Genomic DNA, 26,937 nt, shown 5'->3' with positions numbered 1-26,937 from the left:
TATATATATATATATATATATATATATATATAGTAAATAAGTGAGTTTATTAAATTTTTAATTTGACTTATTCTCGATCTTGTTGTATCATTCATAGCAAAAGTTGATGAAATATTTATTTATGTTGATAGGATTATGTTTGTACAATTAATGAATGGGACATATGTGCAGCGGAGATTTATAAAGTGTAATAGCATGTAGTTGCTCGTATATCTATGACATTATGTCACTATCTATTGTGAAATATTATTTTTAAAAGTTAGTTAAATTGTCTTTTATCTTTCAAGTAAGGTTTTTAAGATATGAAATCTGGCTTATTGAGTATCTCTCTTTCAAATTTAGTTGTATGTTTCAAGTCAGGTTGGATGATTTGTTGGTTTTAGAAATTTGAGGTATAAACCATTTTTTTTTTAAAAGTACATTCAAATTCTAAATTCTATGTAAAAGTACGACCAAACACAACTCAAACTACAACTTCAAAAATTTCAAATAAAAATGAACAATATTTGATTTTTACAGTCAAATGCCTACTTAATCTTTTTACCCTTAAAACGATACAATTAAATCTGTACATGTAATTTAAGGACACGTCAATTGAATTGTTCAAATAATAAAATTATAACAAATTAACTAGCCAGGAATAAACGGTAAACAAATCATTGACAAATAAAGATATTAACAATATGATAATAGGGTAGTAGACAAGACAAGAGCAAGACTATTATTGAGATATGGTTCTTTTTTATAGTCACATCTAAAGTCCTATTGTTCACGAATTCAATAGTCCATTGGAGTATTCCTCTAAAGTCTAGATACTTCTTTCGCTTGAATCTAAACTTTATAAAATAAACTAATCATAGGCAGCAGACATATATATGCAAAAACATGGTTAGCGTTTAGTCTCATGAACGTCTTCCAAATATTTTTCTTATTGGTTCAATCAGTAATTTCAACAACCTTTTTCGAGTACTTAAAACAAATCGAGATTTAAACCAAACAAGCTAATGAAAAATTTTGCCCTAAAATTTTTCTCTTTCGATTAAAGAAATAGTGAATAGATTCTCAATATAATTAGAACTTCATAAATGTATTCAAACATGAAAACAAAAAGTTAAAATCCAAAGTTAACCATCCATATACCATGTGTGTCAAGATTCTATAAGAAAATCACTTCATATAATAGAATACAAGAACATCAAAGATTATAATAAAAAACATTATTTGTAACGATTGATTTGAACTTACGTATTGACTCAAATCTAAAAGAAAACAAGGAATCTTGTATTGTGAACTTTTCTCTACCCCTAAAGCTCAAAAGTCTTGCATTTAGAATTTATTTATAACATGTCCCAAAAGGTCTTGAACAGAAACATTCTTAATTAAATGAAGTCCAAAATTTTAGCATGCAGTTATGAAGCCGAAGCACCAATCACACAGATAGGCAACTACTAACTTAAAATGATACAATTGAATTTGTACATGTGGTTTACAGTAACATATATTGAATTGACTAGATAATAAAATTATAACGAATTAACTTGCGAGGAATAAATAATAAATAACTATATTTATCCTAACTCTGATGTATTTAACTGGCAAGCTACCAAAAAAGTTTGTTTTTTAATACCTACGTTGTTAAAGCTAGTAACTTTGAGTATCAGAACATTTAATACTTGTGAATCATTTTTATGCATTTTATTTAGCATTATTTTAACATAATACTACTTGTGAATGAATAATAAAACATTTTTTTCTCCTATATTGAAGTTATTAGGAGTCATTGGTTTATTGTTTTAATCATTAAACAAATCTCATGTTTAGGTAAGTTAAAAAAAATTGATATACAATTATTTTCTTATTAACGAATACATCTCATGATGTAATTTCTCACTAGTCAAAATTCAAATGGGGTCTTAAATCATCCAATTTGTGCAGGAAAATACATAAAATCCCTTTTGAATTTATCATGAAAAGTCAGTTACACGCTTAAACTATCATGGCGACATATTATACACTTTACTACTTAAAAGTGAATTTAATACCATTCTAGGACGTGTAACACCACTTTTATAATATGTGATGTATTACACTCGCTGCCACATTAGCGATACATCAACGCCATGTCAAAAATTATAATTTTTTTATATTCTTTTTTGTTTTTTCTTTTGTTAACTATATTTTACACCAATTAATTAGTAAAATTCTCTAATAATTATATCTTCATATTGCAAAGAAGAAGCTTTCTACAACGGCCGTCAAGAAAACTTTCCAAAATTCGAAGCTGATTTGTGGAGTGGAAGAATTTCTTCCATTCCAAAATGAACCACAAGAAAATTGTTACAGTTTCTTCCATTGATTGACCATGAAAATCGAGCTTCCAATTGCAAATATTTTTCATATTTGGGCATATTATTTTTTCCTTTTCTATATTCGTCATGTAGGTTTCTTAAGAGATAGGGATAATAGAAAAATAATTTTCTTCCCCTTTTCAATCGATCATTCATCTTGTTTACTCAAAAAAACTCGCCATAGCTCCGGCGACCGAGAAACCCCTAAAATTTTACCTCATTGATGATGTGAAAAAGACAAATAAAAATCCACACCTGGTACTATTTTGATTTCTTGTTGGGAGGTTTATGGGTAAAAAAAATGCGTTTTTGAATAACTCGTTATTAGATTGCTTCTTGTCACTGATGCATTTGAAGCTTATTTGGGTGTGAAGAAGATTGAGAAGGGTGGGGTATGAAGAAGAAGAAGACATGTGAGGGGTGGGGTATAAGGGAGATTATGTGTTTTTTTTTAAATTTTAATAATTATCTGACGCTCATAATTTGTTTTTTTTTAAAAAAAAATTTGCCAGGTCAATTTTAAGGGGTAAATAAATTCATTTTTAAATAGTATAAGTGTGTAATAAGTCATCATGATAGTTTAAGCGTGTAACTGACTTTTCGGTACAAGTTAAAGGGAAATTTATGTCTTTTCCTAATTTGTGCAAATATTCGCATTGTCATTCTAAGAGAGTGTTTTGATTGACTTAAAAATTGGTCACATCTATTTTTAAGTATTTGACAAATATAAAAATAACTTAAAATAAAATTGAAAATGACTGACTTTTTAAAGTTATTTTTAACTTTGTCAAATAGTTTCAAAAGCTAAAAATGACTTGTAGATTTGATCAATTTTTAAGCCAATCCAAACCAGCTCTAAATTTTTAATGTTATGTCGTAAAAAATTGTAGTACAACTTGCTTGGGTTTGAAGCTTTTGCTAGTGAAATTCATAGAGTTGAAATGTGCAGTTTAAACTCTGGCAACATTTATCCCCGAAATTAGATATCATTCGTGAAATTACCCAATTATTCATGAAGTTACCAATGATTTTTTTGTGCATTTGGAACCAGGGCCGACTCAACAAGAGTGGAGGCCTAAAGCCAAATCTTAAAGAGAGGCCCTAATATTTTGAGAAGTACTTTGTTTCTCCAATCTCTTTAATAATTTTATTCTTGACTTCACTTGCCAAATAAGTTTAATAATTCACTTTGTATATTATGTCCAAGGTAATGACTATAAATTTCGTCATGCTTATTCTTCAAATATGTTCTTGCATAACTGGATCAAATTTATTATTCATTTCAATTAGGCTTTAAAAATTACCGTTACTTTCTTGATAGATCTTTCCATTTGTTTCCCTAAATGCTAAATTATTTTTTCAAAGAATTTTGAACACGTCAATAATTCTTGACAATACATTTTTCATTGCACTTTATCGCTATCAATTTGTTCCTGCACAACTTTATCAATTGTTTTTTTACTGCAATCTCATTTCTAAATCAATACACGAGCTCATATTATTAATAATATGTTCATTCTTTACTTCATTAGACTTTGAGCTTAATACTAAGATTTCTCCAATCATTACTATCTTCAGCTAGATACTATTACAAATAATAGAAGTTTTGCTAAATAATTTACAACAAAAACAAAAAATTAATCCAAAATCTTTAGAGTAGATTAATCATTTTCTTTCTTGCTTTTCTTTGTTTACCAATTTTTGAATATAGTGTATTGTAGAAAAATGTCGTACGTATTTATCTTGTAGAAATTTTATATCAGTCATTCTAAATGGTCCTTTTTCTACTAATAGATCTCTGAATTTCGTATCTACATTATTCCATTGACTTGGATCATATATATATTTAGGGATGCAACTATTTTAAATTATTTAGGAGTTCTTGATATCGGGAACAATGTCACTATTTTTTATTTGTTAAAAATCTATCAAGGGCTCTATTTTAAGATTTATTTAATTCTTCAATAATAATTTTCTCTCATTTTGCAAACTCGGAATCATGTTTTCTAGTTGACATATTAAAAATTGAATAAATTCTAAGAACAATTAAAACAATTTACATATACTTAAGAATATCAACAATAATTTTTTTCAAGAAAAACAATAAAACCTCTTACACGTTTTATTTTTTAAAAAAATTAATATCATTTTTTAATAATATGTATATGTACTTTTTTTTTATAAAATGGGGGCCAAAAAAATATGGGGCCCCAAGCGATAGCTTTAGTGGCCTAGTGGTTAAGACGACCGTGTTTGGAACTACCGTGGAGCTTTTGAAAATATTCGTTGAGTTTGAAATGATGCAAGTGAAATTCTAGAAACAAATCATGAAACTCAACAAAGCTGTCTTGAAATTTGAATTTTTAACTTGCCCCGCCCAAAGTGATGTATTTTCGAGCCCTTCTTTAAAAGGAAAGGACTAGAAAGGTCCACGTTGGAATCAGAAAGAAATGAGAAGAAAAACTCCATTTGAGTAGAAGAGATTTTTCGATCGAAAATGGTGAAGCTGAAAGAGACGGTCGATTTCGATTCTTATGTCGACAACTTTTTACCCCAACCCGATAGTGTTGACGGCTGTGAGGGAGGCGCTGACAAGAAAAGGAGGAGACTGACACAGAAGAATCTATTCCAGCTGTGGGGGCTTGAGAATCCTAACCTTGATCTGCGACCTTCCACAGCTACTTCTCTTGCTTCCCGCAAAAACCAACAGCGCCTTTGCCCCTTCTATAAGAGGATTGCAGGTTCCACCACCATACTCTATATTTTTCATTTTCTACTTCTACTCATTATTCTTAACTAACGACACCAACCAAAAAGAACGTGCCAGATGTGTGACTTTTCCCACTCTAGTCCTGATTGTTTTCCACCTCCAGGATCCAGCAAGTAGGAGGCTTCAAAAACTTAGCTTTTTAGTTCTAAAATAACCTAAAGCTTTTTTGACGAAATTTTCATTTAGAATCTGTCATTTTGAAAATTTCTCTTCTTTCTTGTTCTTATAGTGCTTTAATTGTTAAATGTTTTCGCCATTTTTGTCATTATTCTGAAAGAAATTATAGTTTCCTAAGAACAATTAGATATAACCAAGATTTTCTAAGTCAGTGTTAAGATGTCCATTACGTGTTTGATGAAATGTAAGAAAGATTTGCCAATTTTCTTATCTTCTTTTCTGATTTTGGGTTTGAATAGATCCAATGTTGCATTCATTTAACAATACATTAAGAAGAATTTGGATGCTACATAGATTAAAACAAAACCAAAGTAGGATTATTTTTGCCTTCTTCTAAAGTTTGGTATCCTGGAGAGGCACCATTCTCATTTGCATTGGTATCATAAAAATTTGAATATTATATTGACTCTAAATTCTGAATTCACCTCTCTCTCTCTATATATAATTTCCCATTTAAAGTTAAGAGAAAGATGAAGTATTGATTAACTTTTTTATACTTTCTGGGGAGTGGTGCCATAAACCTGGACTAATAAAACTTAACATTCTTTGGTGTTGGGGTGAATTTGGTATTCTTTGATGTTCCCATCAAAAGAAACTGCAAGATTTTGAAGCCTTATTTAAGGGTAAAGCCACGTGCTTGGCATATTTGTTTTTGTGCCGTGAGATTTTTGACAGAAATGGATGGAAGGAGGAAACTTGCAACTTTCTAAATTGTACAAGGATATTTTTTGTGCAATGAGGTAATACAAGGATGTATCTTATATTTAGGCCATAATTAAGGGATGAATTTAGCCTAAAACTCCAAGCACATGCCTTGTTGTTTCAGTTTCTAAGCTCTGTATGTTTTTTGTTTGACTGATATTAACCTATGTCCTGGTTTTCATTATTTTCTCATATATCAACTACTTCAATCAGCTTTTATTCAACTTTTTACTAGTCCTTCATTCATGCAGGAACGCCCTTCACTGTTGATGCATTCTGCTATGGTTCAGTCAAAGGCTGCTCTGCCTATTTCCTTAGTCACTTCCATGCTGATCATTATATTGGCTTGACCAAAGGATGGTCACATGGACCTATCTACTGTACCAACCTCACTGCTCGCTTGCTTAGAATCTGTCTTTATGTTAGTCCATCGTAAGGACTCTTTTTCCCCTCGTCAAGTGTATTAGCAAGAAAAATTTCTTTTGGGTTATTTTACTCCTTCCCACCTCAAACAATTGTACAGGGCAGTTAGGTTCTGTTGATTCTTTTGCAGTTTTATCTGTCCTCTGGAATTAGGTACTGAGTACAGCCTTAATGGAATCAAAATTACTATGCTTGATGCTAATCACTGTCCTGGTGCTGCTCTCATTCACTTCCGTCTCCCAAATGGACAATGTTACTTGCACACTGGAGACTTTAGGGCTTCAAAGCTGATGCAATCATATCCAGTTCTTGCAAGCCAACGTATTAATATACTTTACCTTGACACAACATATTGCAATCCAAAGTACAGGTGCAATTCTCTTTGTTCTATGTCGTGGATGCATGTTGTTAACAGTTGTGCTAGATGTTAATTTCTTGGAGGTATCTATTTCAGGTTTCCTTCAAAAGAAGATGTTTTGGAATTTGTTGTAGGTGTCACGAGAAGATATTTGAATAATCATCCAAAAACTATCGTGGTTGTTGGTGCATACAGCATTGGAAAAGAACATGTGTATTCTGCAATTTCCAAGGCACTGGGGGTATCTTAGATTCTGAGAATTTCTTGATATCTTTATGTTTTTAATCCATATTATGACTTGATGAATATCTAGCAACTCTACGAAGGCATCAAAGGCTTAAGAGCTAATGAGTTGTTAGAAAAAATATACATTGACCATTTTGCAGAAGATGAAACTGCTTTGCTACTATAACTTAGGTTTCTAAATTCCTTCTGGATGAATAGCATGCCATGTGGCACCAAACTATTGAAATTTCATTTGTCTTTTTGGGACAAGGCAACAATTTGTTACAAGTTTGCCTACGATGTGCTCAATAAAGCTGAACTTTATGCTGTCTATTTGCATAAGAAAGTGAACTTCTATACAAAATATTAGCTGACCAGGTTTATAATAAATATTTCATAGGTAAAAATATATGCAAATGCCTCCAGGAGGCGCATTCTTCGATCTTTTGGTTGGGTTGGAATTTCTGAGAATCTGTCAACAAATGGAAAAGATACACCTTTGCACATATTGCCTATATCATCCTTGAGATTTGAGGTCTGCATGAGCACCTTCTTTAGATGATTGATGGGTTTTCCTTTTTATAACTTCTTCTGTTGATGTTTCCCAAGATTCTGCAGCGTTATTTGGCATCACAAGACGGACAGTACACTAGCATGTTGTCATTCCGACCAACAGGTGACTCATATATGTTACTTATAGCTTGTGACCCATCTCTTTTAGTGGATTTTGTCCCTTATTTCATGCAAAAGTTCCTTACCAGTTACCATTACATTTATAAAGGTTGGACTTACTCAGAGACCATCGGGGAGAATCTAAACTTAATAAAACCCACTTCTAAGGGCAACATCACTATTTATGGTGAGATAAATAGGTGCTTCTTGGGAGGTTTAAATTCTACATATTTTTATTTATAATTTGTATTATTTACTTAATGTTACGACTGCTTTTTGTGGTTCCTAGATGGCTGAGGCATTGAATCAACCCTTCTACTGCATTAATTTCCTGCAGGTGTTCCATATAGTGAGCATTCTAATTTCATAGAGCTGCAGGAATTTGTGCAGGTTAAGATGTTTTTGTACAATTCTTTTTGCTTCTTGAATATTTAGTTAATGTCATCTTTGCCAACTGTTAGAAATATCAAGTGGATGTTTCAGTCTTCTGGAGCTAGTTCCCTTTGAAATTTTACAAAATATTGCTCTATCCCAATTATGAAAATATTTGGTTTTGCAGTTTCTGAGGCCAGAAAAGATAATTCCTACTGTGAATGTTGGAAATGCTGTTAATCGTGGCAAGATGCAATCATACTTCCAGCAGTGGCTGAAAGCCTGAAAGAGGAGTTGTTCTTCTGGAGTTGTCTAGTTTGGTTATTCTATTCTTTCTAATTCTTCTGAAGATTAGGAAGTGGATTAGATAGGTTATTGAAATGGGAATGGACAGTGGTGGTTATACAGTTGTAAAAAATGTTTTTAATCTCTCTATTAAGCTTGCATGGTGAGTCAAAAATCTCTTGGCCTCCATTCTTGTTGATTGCCTTCCATGCAAGGTAGTTGTAAATCCCAGGAATTTATCGTAGTAATCAATTTTTTTGCAACTCAGAAGTCCAACCAATGTCCTAGAGCTTCATTCATTTGTAAATAGGGTTTGATTAAGGAGATGTAGAGCAAAAGGCTAAAAAAAGGCCTTCTAAACTTATTCTAAATGAGAATTGGTTATCTTTCAACTACTACATAAACATTGGTGCCTTTTCTACTTGCCTAAATATACTCATCTATCTCACCTTTTGTTTTAAATACTTTCAGTTCACGTTGTTCTTTCCCATTGGCTTTTGATTTGTTAATATTACTACTAGAATTTCTCAATCTATTTGAAGGTGTTTCCAGAATTCTGTTCAATCTTTTTCGAGTTCCTCAATCTCTGGTCTTGCAGGCAGCAAAATCGATTAGGTTTTCATGAGAAATGCTTCTTCAGACTGGAATTTAGGGGTGTTGACCTGTTCTAATTTTTCTGTCTGTTGGTTTTGTTGCATGTTGCTTCTCCTCCGTCCTTTTTTGGATGGATTGTACTGTTCTCTTCCCATAAATTGTAAGTACCTTATTGATAAGACATAAATTAGAATTTTTGGTCTTTCTTCTTGAGACGTTTTGGTCTACAACCAACAGAAACAACAATGTCAGTGAGGTCTACAACAATCTGTATTTTTTGTTCATTCGATCCGAACTATTGCATTTCTTAAGGCTACTTTTATTCATCAGGGTCTCAACTTTTTCTCCAAATGTAGATTGCTGCCTACAAGACCAGATACGGTGATCAATCTGAGGATCACTTAAGGTTATAATTGGACACTTCATTTCATCTTCTTCACTTTTAGATTAATGATTGCTTCAGGGTAAATGTACTTATCGGCCGGCTGCATCACCCTTTATTAGGGAGAGGCTACTCGCTCCTTCACTAACTTACAGGTAAATATATTTAATGAAGAGATAACATTACTTCATTCAATTAAAGTAAATCCTTATCTATCAGGACCAACAAATAAAGCAGTGAAAGCTGTAGTTTCATCTTTGTGACTTATGAAGAAACTAACATTTTATCAATACTGTATAGCTGACAGCTAACCAAGTGGTTTGGCAAAGAACGATAAGAAGTGCAAGAAATACTTGTGTTTTTTAATCTAATGTAACATAGTTTGATTGAGCAGAAAAATGTTAAAAAAAAAAATTAAAGACTTTTGAAACTTGTGATCTTAAATATGTGATACCATTTTATTTGGTGGTAAAATTACTCATTAGGGAGAAATAGAAAATAGGATTATTGAGCTGCTCGCTGATTGTACCTTGTCATCTTCTGCAAACAACCACACCTTTTTGTGCACCTCAAGCAACAAGCCGAGCGATTGCATAAAATCATAGCATTTTGTGTAAATTAATTTTGATGACAATAGATTTTTGCATAGTCTTAATTAAGCATTTTGTCATTTTTTTGGACATTGGCTCTTATATTCTACCAAAGCTTAGAGAAGAGAGAAATCTTATAAGAATTCAGACGGTCCTTTAAATTCGAGAATGTTGCAAATACTCGAAGTAGATATTTTATTATCTATTAAATATTTGGTAGAGTTTTGTTTCTCAATACATGAAAGTAGTAAGTATCAAGTGTACTAAGCTTGAAATGAGTATGGAAATATTTTCTTTTGTTGAAACTTCTTAGTGATCTTACAATAATTTTGCAGTAAGGTAGGATTCATTTCGGTTGACATTCTGTGGACTAGACCAGACCCTGGAATCATTGACAATTTTTATTTTTATTTGTATTGTCCATAACTAATGTATTTCTTTTTTGGTCTCAAATGAATCATTCAGCTCATTAAATCTCTTTATTATCTATCTGTGATTTTTAGCTAATAAGAAGCATCAATAAAATTTAGGATAAATTATGCAAAATATCAGCCCATAAACTTTATTTACCACTTTTTAAACCCAATTTTTACTAATTACTTAATATGGCCATTAGGCTATTCTAATTTCCTAAAATTGGCCGTCGACTTCTGATCTTCTTTTGTTGCTAATTCATTCCTTATTCTTCTTCCTATGTTTCTTCATCATCTTCTTCTTTTGTTGCTATTCATTCTTCATCTCTTCCATCGTTTTTTCTTTTGTAAATTCAATGTAAATCAATTCAAGTAAATTATATATTAAAATACTCGAAATATCGAGACATGTCATATTTAATTTTTTGAAACTGCTCGACTTTGAGATGATCAAGATTGGATAGTTAGTGTACACTATTTCATATATAGTTAGGGCATATTCAGCTTTTTAAGTATATCATAATGTATAATCCGTGAATACCACATGTATATGTAACTTTCTATGACTTTTAGTAAGACATTTTTGGCTAGTTCTTAAGTAAATAAAATATGACTATATTTGTTGTAAACAAATTACTTTATTGTATATATTTGAAATTAGCTCTTAAATTTATGATCACATTTGTCCCAAATTTTTTGAATAAATAAATATGTAACACAAATTCCTTGAAGCGCCATAATTCAGAAGAAAGAAAATGTCACGAAGAGTACATCTAACATAAAGAGAAAGGAGGCATGGATCCAGCCCCAGGGAACGTGAAAGACAATATATGATCCGTGTTCTTCCCCTATTCAGGATCCTAATTTTTTATAGTCCATCAATATATCCTATATCCTATATTTAAACAACTCTGTTAATCCTGCACAGTGAAAAGCAAACCAGGTCTCCGACGATTAGGAGACAATGTAAAAATAGAAAATGAAAAGATAAAAAGAACAGACCAAAGATAAACCTCATTGAATTCAAAAGTTAAGTACCTCATCTCAGAAGGCAATGCACTCATCGTGGCTTTTACTTCTGATATAGATTGACTGCCCGCGAGGAATGGAAAGTGCCAGTTGGTTAACACAATCTGCTTGAATATATGATACAGATCTATCTCAAGTTTTCATACTGTACATGTGGGGACTGCCGCTGATGAGAGACAAGCTTCTAACACTCTTAATTAAACCACCCCCCAGGACCCTATTATAGCGATGGGCAATGGTCATGTGGCGGCTGCCTACTAGATGATGTAAGAATCACAGTTCATTGAAAGGACTAATATTTTATCAAGGTCGGCAATGAGGAATATAATTCTGCAAGGCATTGGAAGATCCAATTCAGCAACTGTTCTTTAGGTAGCTCCAAGAGCAGTTCAGCCTGAATAAGACACATCATTACACAGCCACTTAAATATGGAAAACATGCCTTGCACATTATTTTTTTCCCTTTCTTTCAAATGAAGATTATGCAACCTTAGTGCATTAGTATAGGTATAGAGAAGACAGTAAAATCAACAATTCCACACCTTTATTTGGCCATCTTCAAATATCAGAGAATTCTGATGAATATCTGAAGTTGCTGAATCAGTTATCAACTTGAAAACCTTTTTTGACATGTTTGTTTTCATGCCAACCATCTTTCCTGAAGCATAAATGCTGCTAATTCCTAAATCTGCTGCCATTCTTCTGACATAAAGCTTTTTCAATAGGATTTCCATAGAGTAAGGTTCTTTGCCATACTGACGCCTCAGATTTTCCGTAAATTGCATCAAGTTGAAAATGTCCTTTTCAGCTGCTTTTTCAGCACTATTGATGATTTGCATGGGGTTCTCCAAATGGTTTATGTACTCAGAAGGAAGATGAGGGTTTATATTGATATCAAGCTGAAGAGGAAGTGAAAGAATTTTGAAAGGTTATACCCATTATTTGCAATTGCCAATGGAATTAGTTCAGCAGATAAACTATAAGCTATATCTTTCACAATGGTATTTGCAATTGCCAATGGAATTAGTTCAGCAGATAAACTATAAGCTATATCTTTCATAATGGATATGAAAGTAGAATAACTTTAACAGGAGACACAAACTCTTACAAGCTATTTGTAGAACCACCAGACTGTAGTTTCCTATACGAAGCCGTTTCCACATGTCACATGCCTAGCGGACCAGTGAGGTCATGCTCAACATTTAGATAACTAACCCAGCTTAATTCCCTGATCATGCATTCCAATTCCAAGCAATTTGTCTTTATTTTTCTACCTAGTACTCTTATTACATGTTCCGAAGCAAGAGACGATGACAAGGCAGTAAATTAGAGACTCAACTGAAGAAACTAGATATTGCATGACTTCCAGTCTTCCGATTGATAATTTATTACTGTATAGTTTCTTATCTTCGTCGTTGTTTCCTTGCATTCTTTCTTGTGCCCTTTTAACAATTATTTAAACTTCATGCAATAACGTAGTGATTTATACCTTTAACGTTTCATATAAGACGTATAATTGCCCAATTACTTAAAAAACCTCTAGATTACTAACTATTTTTTCACTTTTAATTAATTCTCCATATAACCAAAACACTTGACATATTTTTTTTTTTGGAGCAACATAAAATAGTTGACAACTTTCACAATCTTGAAAATCCTCTCCTCCAACAAAATGAAATAATCTAATTGATGCTATCCTAGATAATTCAAACTTGATGCCACATCGTTTAAACTAACAACTTCACTTTTCCATACTTCTTTTTTATAACCGTGGTGTTTGGGGTCAGCTTGCATGTACCTCGACTAATTTCAAGAGGTACCTACTACCTCCCCACCAGCACAGGTATCGGGTAACTCTGTCCATCAAGACTTAACAAGATTAGAAGAAATCACCTAGTGTTTAAACTATTATTTTCAACACTCTTTTATCAAAACCCAAAGTACTAATTGATCAAATACTTTACTCCTAACAGTCGACATACATCAAGTCAGGTCATATATATTGAGATGGAATGAATTTTTTTGAAAAATTTCACCCCACTCTGAAAATTGAATACTTTAGTACCTAATCTTTCAGAACTTTTCATATATTTAATAGCTAATCTCAAGAAGACACCCTTTAATTTTGAAATAATAGTGAGAGAACTTGTTTATATGTTCTTTATAACTGCAACTTATACATAATTACCGAAAGAACAAAGAAAAAACATGATCGTGCATATGCATCTCGATTGTCAAGTCTAGTTTGTGATTCTTGTCTGTTAAGGAGTTGATAAAGTTCTTTCTGATCCATAGTAGACTAGTATATCTTTCGACGATAAAAACATAATGAAAGCCTAATTGGGTGTGTTTATGAAAAGCTCATAATTCACTATAGTAGTTAGGCAAATTCTGGTTGTACATGACTCAACATTCACTAATTCAAAATAGTGTCCCAAAATTTTTCCTATTTTAAGATCCGAATATCTCTAGTTGACATTCTAACCAATCATTTTAAAAATCAATTAATGACAGTTCCTCAAAAGAGCAGCACAGATTAGGTATTGGAGAATGGGACACAACCACAGACGTACAATGGATTTTGTACTCGATTAATGTATCAACTTATAGAAAATATAGAGAGCATTAAATACCTCCATTGCAGGGTAAGGAACTGATATTACACGATGCTCATCAACCTGGAATAACATAAGATAACAGATCTCATTACCTTTTATTTTGAAAGTTACATTATTTTATTTTATTTTTATGACAAGGAAACCCGCAACCGCTACCCTTTGGGTGCGCACAAGGTAAAACCCCCGCTCCTATGCAATAGCTCGCAAACCACATAGGAGAGGTAACCCGCACCAGGCAAGCCCGGTGCGACGAGCTCGACCCAGAAGGCAAAACCCCTTGCTTTCGCTGGCAAGGGGTTTCGAACTTGAGACCTCCAACATGGAAGTCCCAAGCCCAAACCACTAGGCCACCCAGAAGGGTGAAAGGTGCATTATTGATGCATACAAATATCATAATCTCAAACTAAGGGAGGATAGCATGCAGAAACCAATCCTATCTTAGGCACATACCAGTGAATTTTATCTTTGTAACCAGTACTAATGGAATAAAAGGATGATGCAAACAGACCTTTGACAAGCTTTCAAACAACATCTCAAAGAATAGATCAATGCCCACATTGCCGACATCCCCCGTCTGTTGCTCGCCAAAAATATTGCCAAATCCTCTAATAGCCATGTCTCTTTCTGCAAGCTGAAAACCCTGACCAAGTTCACAGCACTCTTCAAGAGCAGCAAGCCTCTCCTAAATTGTCAAATGAATGCCATGTTACAGCCATAATAAAGATCAATCTTCTGCAAATAACTTCACACAACATGCATATCATGGAATTCATCCTTGATAAATTAGAACCCCTGTTCTGTTGGAAAATACCACAACATTACCAGAATAAAGGCAAGAAGACAGAATATATGAACCATCTCCTACATATCCTGTCATTAAAAAAATATAGAGGAAAAAGAGCATACTAGTGCATGGTCTGAAAGAAGTGATTTGTCAGGATAGAATAAATGTGCATGAGCTTCCTTATCTGCCCGTCCGACCCTTCCACGCAACTACAATAATCAAAGAGGGAGTAGGAATTAGAAAGAGTATAGAAGTCACAGCAATTCAAATTATAACAATCAATAACAACAATAGCTAAGAATCTGCAAAGTAAAGATATGGAGTTGTCAGAAGCACATCATCATGTCCAGATTATCCCATGGTCATGATATGAGTCTCATAAAATCTGCTAAAAGACATCTAACTGCAAAATCTACAGTGTCGACCATAAGCTATTAAGAGACAAGTTAATCATTTAGCTAACAGCGGCAGGGGCCAAGTTAAGAAATTAAGGGCTGAAAATCTTTGACCAATCAACTTTAGTAATCAATACAATGAAAAAGAAACTGGTAAAGATAGAAAAGATGCTTCTTCACTGGAGTTTGAAGTCACTACATTGACTAAGTAGAAGACAATTGATTGACTTCATCACCACAGCTGCAATAGCAGGCCAGTGGTTTCCCATGGTTAACATCACAAGAGAACCAAACCCCAGAAATTCCTCATGAAAGAAACAAGAGAAGACTTCACAAAATATCACAGAAAGGCTGGTTCAACGACATTTGTTCTCTCTGTAACAATTCCTTGTCTCATAAAAATCTGAGCTTGACTGAAATGCCACTACAAGGAAAATAATACTTTATATGCTATTGAACTTCAAGTAATCCCAAGACTACAAGGAGTTTTCGAATGTAACAAATACTTGCTACACTAAACCCCAGCTACCTAAGTTATCCCAAAAGGTAAATTTTCTCCTTTAGCACCATTAACTGTCTAGTGTGATTAATCAGGTATATTAAGGAAGCAGGGAGATTCTATATAACTCAGAGCTGGGAAAACAGCACATGTTGTCAAGGAATATCAAATTCATGTAAAATTGAACAAAAGGCTGCGTCAAAATAAACTATGTTTCTATCACTTATGCCGAAGAAAATTCAACAGATAAAAACAAATGATTTGCTTCCTGGTTTAATGTAACTGAAACAGTGGAGGAAAAAACTACCAATAGGGATGGAAAACAACATGACACCAAAATCTTGCTGTTCGTTTAGGCAAGAGAATGTAAAAACCTGATACAATTGTGCAAGTCCAAATTGCTGAACATCTTGAATGATGATTGTGTTTGCGTTTTGAATATCAAGGCCGCTTTCTACTATGTTTGTACATATAAGAATTCTAATATCTCCCCGTGCAAATCTTTCCATAGTTTCCTCAAGCTGTTTTGAGTATTGCTGCCAAAAAAGATGAAATGGCATGTGAGACCACTAGAACTGAATAATGCAGTGTAGATGCTATGTAAATATGAGTTCATATCTTAGATTATGTCTAAAGACTGAATGAACATAAGTATTCTATCAAAGTTTAATACTATGAAAAAAGCATAAACTTTTTAGAGCAATAGCAAGAACAAATGCACCAATAACTTAAACTCTACTTTAGTACCAGTGATACAGAATATGTAATATCAGCCACCATTGCTGTTGCAACAAGGTGACATGACTCTTTAAAGAAATTTGCTCTCATTATTGTGTTGGTTTTTTTTTTTAAATATGGTGCAACAAAAAAGGGTTGAAAACATCTATCCATAATTAAACTTGCACAATTTTTTATATTGATCTTCCTCTTCTTCTTCTTTTGGTTTTGTACTTAAAAAACACCCTCAATAATCTTATCTTGTTTGAAAACTCTTTTGAAAGTTCTTTCATCTGGACAGTGATAGGACCTGCAAGGAGTGTTTGTAAGGATCTTTCTTCCATTACAACATCTCATAAATCATAGGTTTCAAAATATCATTTCATTCTCACAGACCAAATTTGATAATTTTCTTCGGTGAAAATTTGTGGGGTATTGAAAAAGTGATGGTTGCTTGTCATGGTTGAAAATAGGTTAAAAATTGGTATTGGTTGAAAATAATCGGCGCGTTGAAAATAAGCACGGGTTGAAATTAGCCTTGAAGGGTTAAAACTAGCCCTAACGGGTTAAAAATAGTTCTTTAGAAGAACTCATAGATCCCGGAAGTGGTGGTTTTTTTGAAGTGGTGCAACAAAAAGGGTTGAAAATGTCTCTCCATAATTTTACAAGGGCTTTGAGCAGCCAACTTAAAAACATAATCCGTAGAAAATCTTTACAACAAAAATTCAAAAAAGCTAAATTAACTCAACAACTAAAACAACCTAATAGAAATTTAAATTTCAAATTTACCCTAAACCTAACAACTTATTATGCTAAAAATTATTACAGTAACTGAAAGTAATTTTCAACATATTGTCCCACCAGAATAATCAATCTATCAATCGACCCCGTTTCAGTTCCAAGTCAATTGGAGTTGGATACATGAATCATCTATTCTGCTCTCTTCAGGCCCATTTCACTCCAATACTAAATAATTTGCAGTGACTAGTTTAATCTCAGTAAGTTGTACGGAAAAGGGCCAAAAATGCCCCTGGACTATCTCAAAAGGTCTAAATATACCCTCCAACTGTACCACTAAACATAAGACCTATGAACAATAAGCGTTTGACTTTCATACCCGAAAATTTTTACTCCCATATGATAAATCAATTCTCAATTCCTCTCTTATGATGTTCTGCCTCATAAAGTTTCCTAGATTCATGTATGCTTAGTCAAAAGGCACCAGACAGTCCAGAAGAGAACTTCAATGAAGAACAAGGTTTAGTAAATGCGGAAGCTATGGAAGAAAGCTTAAAGAGTTCCATAACAGCTTAAGTCACAGGGTATCACACAGTTGATTGATCAAATGATTGATTGATTGACCTTCAATTGCAGAACTTAAAGCCAACTCATTAAATCCCATAATTACCTTTCCATGAGCAATAGCTATTTCAACATGTGGAAATGCCAGTTCTAAGAATTCCATAACATCCTCAAGACCTGCAAGTAATAGACAAACCCATGTAACTACAACGAGTACAATGGATGAACTTCAGCAAACTCCTCTACAGCCTGGCCACCAAATTACATAATGCTACTCACAATTAATGTGCATAAAAGGCACAGAATGCATTACCTTTAATGCGGGGCAAGACATAAAAAACTCGGCCACCACGGTCCAATTCATGCTTGATAGCTGATATTACTTTGTCCTTACTGTAAGCTGAAAGATGCGTTCTTATCGGAACTCTCTCAGGAGGCGGTGTTGAGATCAAACTGTTAGAGTGGAAAAGAAAATGAAGGCAGCCAAAAAGCAAAACAGTCAAAAAAATTGAGCAGGCAAAACATTGACTTGAAGGTAACTTCACAATTAGTCAAATCTAGCCAACATTGACACAGCTAAATGAATGATACCCAATTTCAGCTGCTGGATTGCCCAACAGTACAGTGGATACTTCATCACAGCCATCCAGGGCTTGGATAAATTGAAACAAACTCGGTGGTATTACCTAGCATCACGAAATCCAGTTAATGCTAAATATAGAGTTCTTGGAATAGGCGTTGCTGAAAGTGTGAGTACATCCACTGAAGTTTTAAATGAAGCAATCCTCTCCTTCTGTTTTACGCCAAACCTCTGAAAGGACAAAGAGTAATTCAGAGGGAGATCAAATATGATGAATCGGTTATAGGTATGAAGGATGTCCAAAAGACAGACACTCACACACAAAGACGCACACAAACACTCTCTCTCTCTCTCTCTCTCACACACACACACACACTAACAGGGAAAGGTTAAGGGTTAACTATCTTCTTCAACAAATTCAGTTTACTATCCATTTAAGTGATAACGAGAAAACTTAGTACTTAGTACCGTGAATAAATGAACACCAGCTTGGCCATAACCCTCCACTTCATCATGGGACCCTATCAAAAGAAAGAAATAGCACCCTAGGCTTGCCCCATCTAACAAGCTAATACACCTTTCCCTTGAATCTTCATGGTTTTATTCAGGCTAATATACCTTTTTTCATTTTTGGGTTTTGGATAAAGTTTCTTTTGAGCTTTTTATAAACACGGGATAATAAGAAAAAATAGTCATAGTTGGCCTTATTATAGATCAAACGAAGAATGCATTATCAGGTTTTAGATCAATGAGATTGATTTATATAAGGGAAACAAAAAATTAGAAAGAGTGAGTTTACACATACTTTTTCCTCGTTATAAGGCCTTACTCACAGAAGTAACCAACCTATTTCATCCATGACTAAATTTGAAACATTACTTCCTTTCGATGCAAATGACAAGAAAATAATCAAAAAATATGATGGCACCCAAGTGTGTGGCCTAGTGGTCAATGTACTGGGTTAAGAATGATGAGGTCTCAAGTTCAAATCCCAGCAGAGACAGGAACACTAGGTTTTCCCATTTGTCCTAGCCTGGGTGGATAGAGTTACCTGGTATATGGTGCTTGTTGCTGGTGGGAGGTGGCATCTCGTGGGATTAGTCAAGGTGCGCGCAATTTGGCCACGATACCACAGTTATATAAAGAAAATCCAAAATATAATGGCATTTAGATATCTGGAAATACCTGTTCCTCATCAACCACAAGTAGACCCAGATTATTATATTCAACCCGATTGCCAAGTAGTGAATGAGTCCCAACAATAATGTCCACACGTCCGTCTTTAATCATACTCAAGTACTCCTCTTTCTCTGACTTGGTCTTGAGTGAGCAAAAGTTGGTGGCAAAGAAAGCTAAAATTAGGACTTTGAATAAGGATATGGTGTTTACTTGGACAAGGTGAACAACAGTGTCAACACCAAAGAACTAAAACTAAAATAACATATTCAAGAAGTTCACATTGAGAACCATAACCACTCAGATTTTGGAAGGAAAATACTAAAAAGAAAGAGAAGAAGACATCATTTCTAGTTTGGTGCACTTCCTTGCATATTTAAATGGTCATTCTTTTGGTTTTTCTTCTTAATAATCAAAGAGGCAGACAATAATTAAGAGGAGTATACATATATTAAATAATATTAAACCATTTCAACAAGGTGATTTTTTTTAAATTTATGTAAGTTCGAAATAAATAACAATCAGCAAAGAACCTGTTTGATCTAAGTCTTTTTTTAATATGAATACAAGTTACCCTTATAGAAAAATAAATAAATCAATTAAGCATGATTTGGGAAATGATCTCAAACTGCATAAAATCCTCAATGGACATAAGATTTAATGCATCTATGTCAGCTTAACTTTCATGGAAGTATATCAACAGAATCCCTTATTATAAGGCACTCCAATGAACTTAAGATATTTTTGCTTGCCATGGACCTATTGTCAAGAAAGCTAATCTTAAGAAATCATGAAATGTGAGAAGATAGGTTTTGCAAGAAAACATTATGAGCAAATATTTAACATCAAAGGTCGGGCGCAACCACATTCTTTTACAAAACCACCTACTATTCAAATGATGAAGAGTAGACATTCAAGTAGAAAGTGCTTCTTAGGCATCAGCAACGTATTGATAAAAATCAAGTTATGCACCTGAAACCTGCTAAGAAGTCCAACTCTTATGTTAGGATATCTTGAGAATCTCTCTGAGATAACATCAAAATGTTGTTTAGCTAAAACTATTGTTGGTGCTAGAACCATAGCTTGCTTCCCTGCAGAGACTACACAGAAGATGGCACGCAGTGCAACCTCAGTTTTACCAAAACCAACATCTCCGCAAATTAATCTGTCCATTGGATTTTCGCTCTCTGTCAAGTCCCTTTCTACATCTGAGAAAGCCTGTCATTGGAATTCAAAACTGTAAGAAACAAAAGAGGTTTTCCATTATAGGTAAACCAGTAAAAATGATTGAACTTTTCAGGCAATAGGTTACTCTGACTAAAATGTCCCAGGATAACTACACTTTCCGCACAATGAGAAGCAATAAGTTATTCTGAATAGAATGTGGCAAGACAAAAACACTGTTATTTTTTTGTGTTGTTACAATTTTCATATATGTCTTGCTGAACCAACTGGATGAAAAACAACAATTGCAGCTAAACTATACACATGGAAAGAACCAACAACAGCTGATATTTTGCGGAAGAAGGCATGCAGGTGGACGTCAGAATTTAAATGATACAGAAGAGACAATTAAAAACCTGTTTCTGATCCGGTGTGGGTTCAAAAGGAAACTGAGATGCAAATTCAGCCATAGCTGGAGTCTTTGGGTATGGAGGCCTTTTTTGTTTTAACCTGTGTAGGTATAGCTCCATTAGATCTACAACCATTTTCTGAACTGCAACTTTTCCCTTCATCCTTCTCCTCTCCCATGCACTAGTATCGCTTAACTTGCTCAAAGTCCGTGGCCTTTTGGTTTCATTAGGGCTGAATAATTAAAAAAGCATTAATCAAATAGTAATCTAGACTCTCTCTCTGGCACACGAATTGATAATAAATGACATTTCCAGGTTTCCCTTGGCTCCACGGTTATTCATAACTCAAGAGAGTCTTTCCAAGGGTGGTGATAAAGGATAATAAAAGGCAAAGCGTGTTTCTCTCTATCAATAATTTTATTTCTTCCAAAACGAGAATCAGACCCCCATCTCACCGCTAGATGCCTACTTCCTTGGCACGAAGAAGCATGCTGGACTAACAAGGGTTGGAAAGCAGGTAGCTTGTGACTAAGGAAAAGAGGCTAACTTGAATGGAAAATGCATTTTAAGTGATCTAGTGAGGAAGTATCATCCTAACCGGAAAAAATGTTAATTCAAGAAATTGCTTAGATCGAGAGGTGCAACGCAAAGTTTATACTTGAAAAATCAAAATTCCTTTAGTATTAAGGAAATTTGCCTATTGTTTGGGGGGATGGTCTATTGCTGAGAATTGGACAGCACATGATTCTTTGTCAGAGCTATGCCCTCTATTAGGAACTGAAAAGAATGCCCCTTCAAGTTGTATTGGAGATCGAAGCAGTATGCGTATTGGTGAGTATGCAAAAATCTTCTCCACTACTGCATAATTTTAAATACTAAAAGGGGAATTGACCAGCAGTGTAATAAGTTGTGGCTCAATAAGCTCAGGAGCTTGGGACAATGAAGTCAATGGTAATAAAAAGTAGTTTTGCAAGGAATTACAAGTACTGCATACAAATCTATAACAAGGTGGTAAATAAAAAAGGAGTGTTGTACTTACAGATTGTAACGGTAGAGCAAACGAGATGCCTGCTTAACGGGTAATTTAGCCATACCGTCAGCGTACTCAATAAAGACGTATTCAATAGGCTCCTTGGAATCCTTTGGAACGTCAAATTTGATGCCAACGAATCGTCCAATTCCAACTTTCCTGTGGACCACGTAATCGCCGGAACGGAGAGTGTAAGGGTCCACCTTGTAGCTAAAAGTAGGTTGAGCTGCATCATGTGGAGCACCTTGTCTGGCTCTGTCGCTTTTGAGCTTCTGGAGGCCCCTTTGCTGCTGCTCTTTCACGAGCTGAATGTACTTATCAGCCTCCTCGGAATCCATGGCCGGTCTAAGAGGGGAGTGATCTCTCTTAGCATGCTCCCGGCGAATTCGCTCGTTGAGTAGAGAAATGGCGTCTCGCTCCTGCTCCTGTCTTGCATTCCGTAGTCGGGGAGGCAATTTGGTATATACAGCATCGGCATTGAGGACATTGGTTAAGGTAATAGAAGAGGAGGAAGGAGAGGGAAAAGAGGGTTTTTGAGTAGTGGGGAAGAGTTTGCAGAAACGAGTTGTGAGAAAGCACTCCGAGGGAGAGAAGAAGAGGGAGGCCTTTGCAGCCATGGATGGATAAACTAGTAAGAGCAAGACTTGTTCTAATTTCTCAAAGCAAAGCTTAATTACCCACCATATGCATCAATGAAACGTCGGGTTTTCCACATTATCTATTCCCTCGAAACGTGATGTACTACTGACGCCCACGCCGCTTTTTTTTAAAAAAGAAATATATATTCCACGGGTAAAGAATGCAGGTATTCAATTTTTTTGTTCTTTTAAGTCTGTTTTGAGCAAAAAAAATAAATAAATAATGGAGTATATTTTTTTAAAATACGAACTTTATTCATAACTCCTTAATTTTTTCACGTATGTCTACTATTAGGAAAACTTTGGTACAAACAAATTGAATTGAAAAGGAGTAATACTTTAAGTTGAGTAAAATACCAATCAACACACTAATTAGAAACTAAATAGTACATGTTTAATGTGTATCTTAATGATTTCATAATAACATCGGATCAAATTCACATCTTCTTTCCATAGCAAATCATTACGGAGTAGAAGATTTCTTGATTTTCTTTTTCCTTTCTGACATAAAAAATATATCAAGTTACATAAGAAAAATCAGCAAAGTTTATGTGTTGATTTTCTCTTATTATATAAGTGGTAGTTAGACATTAAGCGGCCAGTACACTATCGACGTGTCTATTTCTTAGATAAAATTGAATTAAGGGGTGTTTTAGTCATTTAAGGCTTTCCACTTGAGAGTTTTAAGCTTTAAGGGGTCGTTGGTTACGGTATAAGAGGGCATGTTATTCATGTATAAAACATTGTATTAATTTTACTATGTTTGGTAAAAGTTTTTTATTAGGTTGAAAAGTCAACATGACTTATATTATGTTTGATTGATAAGTTCTAAATATTATATAAAAGTTACTCATGTATTAATTTTATACAGTGTTTGGTTGCGTTTTTTGTAATCCTACATAATTAATACTTACATAACTTATGAGGGAAACTATGTATAAATTATGCAGGATAGAATGTGGAATAAGTTATATGGGTATTAATTATACATTATTAAAAAGATAAATTACACATTTATCCTTATTAATTTATTTTTAAATCCTTTTTATTAAAAACTTTACATAACTATTCTATTTTCCCAACTACTTTTGTTTCTTATTTTTTTTGTACAAACAACTTTTTATTTGTTTTCATTTAAAATCAAAATATAAATATTTATTAATATTATGAATATGAATGTATAATTTTGATAGCGCATATGCTAATTATATATTCGCATTAGATATTACTAAATATATCCACATATTTAATTATCATGTATTAAATTTTTATTTAGAATGTGAATTAACATATAATTTATAAATTTGATATACTAAAAATGTACAAACAACACATGCATCATATTGATAGAAATTTACATTATAAAATAGAATAGTATAATGTACTTGAAATATACTAATAGTATTTTATTTTTATAAGCTTTAAACATTAAAAAAATAAAGAGAAAAAAAACACAGAATTCCTAGTTAAGTATAGAGAAAATTCCTTTCTTTATTTTTTTTAAAGGAGAAATTATACTATTTGCTTACTTATTTTATTTGTAAATAATATATATTAATTTATATCAAAATCAATATTCAATAGTTAATAATTCATGTAATGTAATCGTTACATAACTAAATAATGCATACATAACTAATGCTCGCATAACTAATACCAACATAACTAAATCCTGCATAACAAATACCTATATAACTAAACTCTGCGTAACTCTAACCAGTAATCAAACTCCCCTAATTGTACTATATGTTATATTGTATGAACATGTTTCATAATAGACAAAAAGGCACCTCCTCTGTAGTTTATCTCTTTTTCATGTGGGTTCCTGCAAGAACTAGTAGCTTCAACATATTTTCGGAAAGAAAAGGTCTCTATTTGCTCCATTATAATTTAATTATTTATCAAGTAATAGAGGTATTTAATAATTTTTTGAAATATTAAATAAGTACTACTTAATTAAGTGTAGCAATATTTACGATATTATAAGCGTAATTTTTTGCTTTATTTGTCCATTTTTTATCTATAAATTACATCTTTTATTTAGAATATTAATGTTAGATTGTTAATATTATATTATTATTAGAAAAAAAAGTATCATTAAATTTAAAAATTAAAAGTACCACAAAATAAACATTACTAATTTCCAAATAATGATGATTATTATAAGAAAACCTAATCTACATAAATGAATTTTTAGTGTAAAAAACATATTAAATAAGTACGACTTAATTAAGTGTAGCAAATATTTACAATGTTATAAACTTAATTTTTTTATTTATTTGTCCATCTTTTTATGTTAAATTACTTTTTATTTTGAATATTAATGTTATATCGTTAATATTATATTATTATTAGAAATAAAATTATTGAATTTAAAAAATTAAATGTACCACAAATAAATATTACGAATTTTCAAATAATGATGATTGGGCCCATGCAAAGCACGACTTTCCCTTTCTGGTCTACACTACTAATGGCAACTCCCAATATATATCAAGTAGCAACTAAAAGAGGAAAGAAACTCTAAAGTAAATGGATTGGTACATTTTCTATTCTGGAAACAAACATGTGCCTACGAATGGCTACATGGATAACTGAAGATGTCATGATTTAGATGATCAAATAAAGAGAGTTACTCTTCTTCTGCACACAATAAAAATACAGTTTACAGAGGCTATTACATTAGTGCACGCAATGTATGAAAGTTGGAAAGTCGATCCAAGTATGTACAAATATTGGTCTAGTTCTTGTCGAAAGACGGAAGAGTACATCTACACATAGCACAATACACAATAGCGCAAGTGAATACATCTGCTGCTATGGATAAAGGATTGGTGAAAGCTTCATAACACGTAACAAAACACAAACCCAAATATACACTTTCAAGAGTAATGGTCCCTCTCTGTCCCCTAGCTCATACAGTTCAATGTACATAAATGGAGTCATGACCACCACAATCCTGTTCCAAGCAACCGCACTCGAAATGCAAAATTTGATTACCATATCACCACCAATCAGTTATTTATCAGAAACTATGGACCACTTCAGATTTCTGTAATTCATCATGGTGGTGAAGTAGACACAAAGGTATCTCGCAAACTGAAACCATACAGGATTTGCACCCCCCCTATACGTCATCATTGTTACAAAGCACACATAGTAACCAGATTTATTCACAAAGCATAGCTTTTGCTGTCTCATATATTGTCGTTGCAACATTTCACTCCACTTCTCTCTGTTTCCTGAGTTCTTGAGCATTCTCCAACTCCTTGAATGCAATCGAAAGACACTACTCAGATTTTTTCTTCTCTTCCCTGATATGTTCCAAGCTGCACCACAGAGCTGAGTTCTCCACCTCACAATGGGATAATTCAGCCTCGATTTGAGAAAGCCTGGCTCTAACCACAGAAGCTTCAGTTTTAAGGTTTAGACGGTGTTGCTCAGCAAGAGTAGAAACATTAATTGCCTCAAAATGAACATGAGAAAGCTCATCCAATTTTAATTTCTCCAAAATCCAGTGATTAACAAGGGTTTCAAAACATTGATCACTGGATATAGAGCATTCAATTTTAGCCAGTGCTGATACAGAAGAAATAAAAGCCTTCACTCGTTCACTAAAATGTTGGCGATCAACACCTAAGTGGTTCAGAGCAGCAAAAGTAACATCTGCCTCCTGGATCATGGTTATGTGATCTTTGATATCCATAGACTCAAAAAGGGTAAGAAAATCCTTCTGAAGAAGATCAACAGCCTGCAAAAACACCTTTGAGATCGAACACCTCATAATGTTGCTTTGTCCACCTCCATGGAAACTTTTTCCATCATACTTTTTTTTGAGAGAGTCTATGAGCTGCACATCTTCATCAACAGTAAGCACTGTACAAATGTTAATTTCAGTTGGTAAAAGATTTCTTGGCTGAGTGGCTAGGGAAGCATCATCTTCTTCACCCATATCTTGAAGGATAAAAATGGGCTCAGGAGAAAAAATATCTGCAAATTGAACGTAAGTGAAAACAGGTAGAATTAACAGTAAAACTCCATTAACAAGGAGCTAACATTGAAGAAGAGAAACTCTCATTGTTTGAGTTCAAAGACTAAGTAATACATCAGTGTAAGACTAGTATTTATAGCTAATTCCTATTACATTGTGTAACTAACTTCTAGAATCTACTAACAGAAAGTTAGTTATAACTAATTAGTTGGAAAAGACTAATCTGCCCTTTATTAACACTAACAGCTTTAACTTGTACTCTCCTTGCTTCATCATCAGCTCATATCTCAACA

The 26,937-nt window shown here is 33.5% G+C and overlaps 3 protein-coding genes across 4 annotated transcripts in view; 1 reads left to right on the top strand and 2 right to left on the bottom strand.

The window, feature by feature from the left end:
* The first annotated feature begins 4,606 nt into the window (after positions 1–4,606).
* On the top strand, positions 4,607–9,360 carry LOC102587753 (DNA cross-link repair protein SNM1). Of its 2 annotated transcripts, XM_006338751.2 has the most exons (9): positions 4,607–5,089; positions 6,249–6,429; positions 6,551–6,790; positions 6,875–7,019; positions 7,404–7,538; positions 7,613–7,679; positions 7,785–7,862; positions 8,013–8,065; positions 8,235–8,818. In XM_006338751.2, the coding sequence occupies exons 1-9, from the start codon at positions 4,846–4,848 to the stop codon at positions 8,331–8,333; spliced, it is 1,242 nt and encodes a 413-aa protein (XP_006338813.1). In that variant the 5' UTR covers positions 4,607–4,845; the 3' UTR covers positions 8,334–8,818. The 2 variants fall into 2 exon arrangements, with proteins under 2 accessions (XP_006338813.1, XP_015163383.1); XM_015307897.1 differs by lacking the exon at positions 7,404–7,538 and having other exon boundaries at positions 8,235–9,360.
* Positions 9,361–10,992: 1,632 nt separating this feature from the next.
* LOC102592949 (transcription-repair-coupling factor) lies at positions 10,993–22,764 on the bottom strand. Its single transcript, XM_006338687.2, has 14 exons — positions 22,025–22,764; positions 20,992–21,217; positions 20,384–20,629; positions 19,421–19,555; positions 18,342–18,466; positions 17,969–18,108; positions 17,762–17,832; positions 16,011–16,172; positions 14,865–14,951; positions 14,467–14,640; positions 13,974–14,018; positions 11,883–12,239; positions 11,350–11,734; positions 10,993–11,231 (listed from the first exon to the last, which is right to left on the bottom strand). The coding sequence occupies exons 1-13, from the start codon at positions 22,630–22,632 to the stop codon at positions 11,633–11,635; spliced, it is 2,478 nt and encodes an 825-aa protein (XP_006338749.1). The 5' UTR covers positions 22,633–22,764; the 3' UTR covers positions 10,993–11,231; positions 11,350–11,632.
* A 2,566-nt stretch (positions 22,765–25,330) lies between these two features.
* The window catches only part of LOC102587423 (uncharacterized), a 7,956-nt gene continuing 6,349 nt past the window's right edge, over positions 25,331–26,937 (bottom strand). The window contains exon 4 of the mRNA XM_015308117.1: positions 25,331–26,643. Within this exon, the coding sequence (XP_015163603.1) occupies positions 26,628–26,643 (16 nt within the window). The 3' untranslated portion in view covers positions 25,331–26,627. The remainder of the gene's footprint in view (positions 26,644–26,937) is intronic.

Source organism: Solanum tuberosum, unplaced genomic scaffold, assembly GCF_000226075.1.
Source record: "Solanum tuberosum cultivar DM 1-3 516 R44 unplaced genomic scaffold, SolTub_3.0 scf00004, whole genome shotgun sequence".
Classification (NCBI taxonomy): domain Eukaryota; kingdom Viridiplantae; phylum Streptophyta; class Magnoliopsida; order Solanales; family Solanaceae; genus Solanum; species Solanum tuberosum.
This window is presented reverse-complemented; position numbering and strand designations above follow the sequence as displayed.

Coding starts and splice junctions, on each gene's coding strand:
- LOC102592949 (XM_006338687.2), bottom strand. CDS start 22,632: ATGGCTGCAAAGGCCTCCCTCTTCTTCTCTCCCTCGGAGTGCTTTCTC. Junction 19,556..20,383: donor GACTTCTTAGCAGGTTTCAG/GTGCATAACTTG, acceptor TGCTCACTCAAG/ACCAAGTCAGAGAAAGAGGA. Junction 14,952..16,010: donor GACTTGCACAATTGTATCAG/GTTTTTACATTC, acceptor TGATTATTGTAG/TTGCGTGGAAGGGTCGGACG.
- LOC102587753 (XM_006338751.2), top strand. CDS start 4,846: ATGGTGAAGCTGAAAGAGACGGTCGATTTCGATTCTTATGTCGACAAC. Junction 7,680..7,784: donor GTTGTCATTCCGACCAACAG/GTGACTCATATA, acceptor ACATTTATAAAG/GTTGGACTTACTCAGAGACC. Junction 8,066..8,234: donor AGCTGCAGGAATTTGTGCAG/GTTAAGATGTTT, acceptor TTGGTTTTGCAG/TTTCTGAGGCCAGAAAAGAT.